The sequence below is a fragment of the Aquarana catesbeiana genome, linkage group LG04 (assembly GCF_042186555.1).
Source record: "Aquarana catesbeiana isolate 2022-GZ linkage group LG04, ASM4218655v1, whole genome shotgun sequence".
In the NCBI taxonomy this organism is placed as follows: domain Eukaryota; kingdom Metazoa; phylum Chordata; class Amphibia; order Anura; family Ranidae; genus Aquarana; species Aquarana catesbeiana.
In genome coordinates this window covers 235204688-235210687 of record NC_133327.1, presented here as the reverse complement: position 1 = coordinate 235210687, position 6000 = coordinate 235204688, and the positions used below count along the sequence as shown (strand labels likewise).

Here is a 6000-nt window from a genome sequence, read left to right as displayed (position 1 = left end):
ATATAAGTTACCAAAATACTTGCCTTACTAGCCTTACCAGTATCACTATATTTGGGCTATAGGCAATAGGCCCCTTTACCCCCGGGTGAGTGTAGTGTTTACATATTGATTACTTCTGTTTTGAAAATTTACACTCCACTCACAGGGAACTGTCTCTACAGACGGTACTTTTCTGACCAATTCTTTTGTTTTTTCTATATGACATGGATTACTGTCCTGTGGTCTGATGAGACCAAGATAAACTTTGGTTCAGATGGTGTCAAGCATGTGTGGCAGCAACCAGGTGAGGAGTACAAAGACAAGAGTGTCTTGCCTACAGTCAAGCATGGGGGTGGGAGTGTCATGGACTGGGGCTACATGAGTGCTGCCGGCACTGGGAAGCTACAGTTCATTGAGGGAACCATGAATGCCAACATGTACTGTGACATACTGAAGCAGAGTAGGATCCCCTCCCTTCAGAGACTGGGCCGCAGGGCAGTATTCCAACATAACGACCCCAAAAACACCTCCAAGACGACCACTGCCTTGCTAAAGAAGCTGAGGGTAAAGGTAATGGACTGGCCAAGCATGTCTCCAGGCCTAAACCCTAATGAGCGTCTGTGGGGCATCCTCAAACAGAAGGTGCAGGACCATAAGGTCTCTAACATCCACCAGCTCCGTGATGTCGTCGTGGATGAGGACACCAATGGTAACCTGTGAAGCTCTGGTGAACTCCATGCCCAAGAGGGTTAAGGCAGTGCTGGAAAATAATGGTGGCCACACAAAATATTGACACTGAGTTCAATTTGGACATTTTTACTTAGGGGTGTACTCACTTTTGTTGCCAGCGGTTTAGACATTAATGGCTGTGTAAAACGGAAATACTGTGCCAACCTTAAAAGTGAGCAGCCAACACAACAATAAGACTAATTGAAAAATGGTATGCAAGATAAATGTGTAGCGCTAATGATACGTATTAATCACAGGAGCCTAACCAAGATGTAAGTCTGGGGGCTATATAAACTGCAAATCAAATACAATCACATAGCAGTCAGAGAAAGGAGTGCATATAGTGTAAATATAACTAAACACGTGAATGAATAAATCAAAAGAAAAGTGCATAAGCAATTTTTAAAAATTGCACAAAATCGCATAAACATTATACATAAAATGAAAAAAATATGAAGTAAATACGTCAGTGGTAGCAGGTGATCAGTGCACACACTAAATGTAGCTCTATAAAAAACAAAAAATGTATAAATCAGGCTTCTGAACTTAATGTAAATCACGTAAGTATAAAGTGAGATATACAATTCATGATACAAATATATAGGTGCAAGTGATCAAGGATGTACCACACAAGGTAATTAATCAATGGTATAAATACACCACACATAGGTGAAAACAGCTATACGAGTCCATGATATTAAGATGCCATAACATGCATACAAAATAATATAGGACGGTGGTATTTTTTCCCTTATGTTCTGTACAATATTCACACACGATCAGTAGTTGTGATAACACCCGGGGTAATGCATCCACCTTCAGGGGGTAAGGTACTCTTGCCCTAAATGGTGGACCCAATCACTTTAGGTACAATCTGAGGAGGTGAGGGAATCTCAGTTGTGTCCACCAGATGGCAGTATAGTGGTATTTGCATGCTGTCTCAAGGGCCACATCTAGCTGGCCTGATCTGGGGTGCAGTAAAAAATAAATAAAACAGGGCATACTGCCAACTGGTGAATGTGAGCTCTGGTGCATTCTCCTGCTGAGAACCAGTTGACTGGGAGCTTGTATTATCATCGGGGTCAGGGGCAGCAGTGCCTGCTTTGCAAGCTAAGAAAAATCTCACATAAACTTCTAAAGTAATCTTAAAAAGCAATGAGCTAGGTAACATTAACCAAAACAAAGCACACATGCACAGACTGTCTCTCCAAACTCCCCCTCTCACACATTTCTGTTCCTCCAAATTCCAGTCCCATTTCCTGTCTATTTCTCCAAAGTCCAGTCCTCCACCTCCCCCCCCCCCCTTTTCTGTCACTGCAAAGTCCAGCCCCCCCCCCCCATGTTTGTCTCCCCAAATTTCAGTCTTCCTCCCCCTATTTTTCTCTCTATAATCTTGCCGTCCTACCTCACCATTTTTCTGTTCAGGGCCCCAGATATTTTTTTTATTCCTGGAGGGGTTCAGTCTTGGGCAACAAAGAGAGGATAAGGAGGTGGCGATTGTGCTGGGACAAATTGTGAATGTGAAAAAAACTGTGCTAACAGTGGGAGGGGCATACAGCTTGAACTTCCTCACTGTTTACATGTGACAAATAGTACAGTCCACCACTACTTTTCCTTTATATTGGCTTTCTAAAAAAACAAATGAAATAATATAGAAACTGGATGAAAAGTAAAGGGCCATTCACGCCTCTGCATGCCTGCGCACTAACACATGCTGTGTTGCATTAAGGCAGCCAAATTACTTTGTTAGTAATTATACTAGAAATAGTACTGCGTTTAGCCACGTTTGGCGTCTGAACGTGGAAATCTTCAGCGTCTGAACTCATTTTTTTTGCCTTCAAAGAAAGGATGTTAAACGCAACTGCCTAAAAACAACTGTAAATTAAACTGTGTACATGGTCACATAAGATAACATTGAATGAGTTCAGGGGCAGTTGAAAAAAGCATCCAACTGCCTCTGAAAGTGCGTTTAGCAGCTGCAGTCTACATGGGGCCTTAAGATAATCTTACTAGAGAGCAGTTCTGCCATTACAAAACAGGAAAAGATATCATCAAGCCCTCATGACACCTCAATTTTATGAAGAGCTGTACCTTCTAAGCAATTCTAGCTGGTACAAGGGTATTCCAGCCTCTCATTGTGGGATATAATTTGGGGTTTTGCAGTAATTTTGAAGGAGGTCTATTGTGAGGCCTTAATAAATAAAGATACCGTTGACTATTTGAAACGTTAAATTCCCCAAGATACCAACTTTTTATTGGTTACCAAAGAAGCATAAAAGCACATTGAGAGGTAAGAGCCAACAGATTATGTTGGTAATGGGTTCATGCATGGAAAACACTAGAAAATTTGTCAACTATTTAATGGCATATGTGACTAGATTACCTTCATACGTCAAAGATACCACTGAACTTTTAAGTATTGTATAAGGGGTGTGTACCCCCTGCAGCCCTGCTCAAGGCTATTGATATTAAGGCTTTATATTCCAACATCCCCCATGAGAAAATCTTCGGGACCTTGAAGACTATTGTTAACAAGATCAGGCCACTTAGCTTTTTAAAGCTTTAGTTCTCCGTCTCTTAAGATTCATTCTTGTCCACAATCATTTTACTTTTCTCTGGGATCAGGTACAGGGGGTATTCATGGGCACCTCCTGTGTGCAGGCCTAAGCTAATCTTTTTCTGGGTGAGTGGGAGAGATTTGTATTTTCAGATGAATAATTTTTGTTATGCACATGGGGTTCTTGGCCAGTTGGTATCGATATAGTGACGATGTGTTGGTCATTTGGACTGGCCCACCAACTCAACTATACCAATTTATATTGAGCAATAATACATTTAAATTGAAATTTACCATGCAATTCCATCATTGTAGTATTTCATTTTCGAGCGGATCCGAGCGGGCTAAGCGTGCAAATGCTGTCTCAAGGGCCACATGTCTATTAATCCCTGATGTTCTGGATATGTCACTACTCACCCTTACTGTTTGTTCACACTGATGTTGTCGAGATAGGTCATTATATACCTCATGTAATCCTGCTCTTAAAACGGATATGTTCTATTTTGTACTTTTTGTATGTGCAATAACTTTGAATAAAAAACAGATTAAACATAAAATATCACAAGGATCCAATATTAAAAAAGGTACATACCAAATAAAATGATAGTCTACATTCCAGCATCTGTCTTGTACACCTAGTTCCCCTGATCTAAAGCATTGTATAAGTGCTAGTATACTCATCAACTTGAGTGGTCATTATCTTGTGTGCCAATAGGATTGTAACCTTTAATGAAATCCTGTTTCTAACACTATACTCTGCTATGCTCTGAAAAATCTACTCCCAAATTACTGATTCAGCTCAGTGCAGAACAGGCCTTTCACCTTTAAACACCCTGTTGTGTCCAGACACAGCTTATATAGTAGATGCAAACACAGGACCAGGCCATGCTGCTGGAAAAAAAGATTATTTTCTGTAATTATAACCCATCATATTGCCATTTTACTACAGGCTGCAGGGACAGGTTGAAACATGTTAGGGTTGAATTACTAAAACTGGAGAGTGCAAAATCTGGTGCAACTCTGCATAGACACCAATCAGCTTCCATTTTTTTTTTTGTCAAAGCTTAATTGAACAAGCTGAAGTTATAATTACGTAGTTAGTCATGTTGAAAAAAAAAAGACACAAGTCCATCTAGTTCAACCAATAACAAAAAAAAAAATAAATTATACAATCCCATACCCAGTTACACAGTTAATCCAGAGGAAGGTGAAAAACCCCAGAAAACTATGATCCAATTTGCTTACAGCAGGAGAAAAAAATCCTTCCTGATCCCCCGAGAGGCAATCAAAGTTAAAAGCTGATTGGCTGCCATGCATAGCTGCATCAGATTTTGCACTCTTTGGTTTTGGTAAATCAACATTATTCAGTCTAATGAAAGTAGTTATTTAAAAAATTTAACTTTGTTTTGTTTAATAAAGCTGCAATGTTCAAATGTTCAAAACTTTAGGAGTTTAGCTATTGCCTAAAGTTGACAATTTCAATATTAAAGTTTTCTACAATAAAAAAAAGAGCAGTCATCAGTTTATGTTTAGGCAGTGACTTTAATATCCAACAATTCATTAGCATGTTCACCGATACGCTTAAAAAAACTGCAATAACATTTTAAATATTTTATTACAAAATCATTTAGGCTGGCATTATTAACTAATTCCTGTGGCCAACAAATCTTACTATATATATCATTGTCTTCGGAAACAGCACTTAAAAAAAAAAAAAAAAAAAAAAAAAAATTGAAAAAAAAAAAAAAAAAAAAAATTGAAAAAAAAAAAAAAAAAAAAAAAAGGGGGAGAAAGGGAGCTTCAAAAGAAGCTTAAAAATAGAGGCTATTGCTTGGAAACACATGCATGTTGTATGCATGTGTCTGGCAACCTGACAAATGTATATTGAGGAGTCAAAAGTGTAAACTACAAAAGAAGTCCATGGGTTTCCTGAGTACACTAAAGCTATTTTAGAAAAGGGCACAAGAAGAGTAAAGATCTGTAACAGGCTAAGGGCACTTTCTCTCCACACACTGCTTTCCTCCTTCTTCATATTCCTGTTTTGAAATCCACATCTGTTGGAAGGTTCCCTGTGTAAAAATCAGCAGTCAAATTGAAAGCAACATCATCCATGAAGATACAGTTTATAACTGCAGTGTGCCAATTTTAGGCATCTATTACTTTTATAAAAAGACGCCACTTGTTCACATCTATGGCTGGCTATTACAGTGAGAAGCATTGGAGGGCTAACAAAGAGTACAAACAGGGCCATGGATAAATCCATGGAAAAAAACAAGCTTAACTTACCACCAGCCCGCAGACAACCAAATAACCCCTGCTTTTAACGCATACTGTTAGACAGGTTATTTGGTTGTGTACAGGCTGGTAAGTTAAACTTGGTTTTTCCATGGATTTATCCATGGCCCTGTTTGTACTCTTTGTTAGCCCTCCAATGCTTCTTACTGCGATAGCCAGCCATAGATGTGAGCAAGTGGCATCTTTTTGTATCATTGTCGTGTTTTTTGGTCAGGCAACACACTGACACCATTGTGGGGACATTCATAAATTAGTGTTCGGTACCACATACCGGGGGGCCTTGACGAGGCTCTGTGGCTTACGCATGCATTTGCAAATGTGTGCAGACTAAACCCCTGCTTTTAACGCATACTGTTAGACAGGTTATTTGGTTGTCTGCGGGCTGGAGGTAAGTTAGGCTGGGTTTTTTCCATGGATTTATCCATGGCCCTGTTTGTACT

General features: G+C 39.4%; 1 protein-coding gene across 1 annotated transcript in view; it reads right to left on the bottom strand.

Annotated features, from left to right (window-relative positions):
* Positions 1-4787: 4787 nt before the first annotated feature.
* LOC141139784 (actin-like protein 6A) overlaps positions 4788-6000 on the bottom strand; it is a 30674-nt gene continuing 29461 nt past the window's right edge. The window contains exon 14 of the mRNA XM_073626266.1: positions 4788-5334. Coding sequence (XP_073482367.1) covers positions 5254-5334 — 81 coding nt within the window. The 3' untranslated portion in view covers positions 4788-5253. The remainder of the gene's footprint in view (positions 5335-6000) is intronic.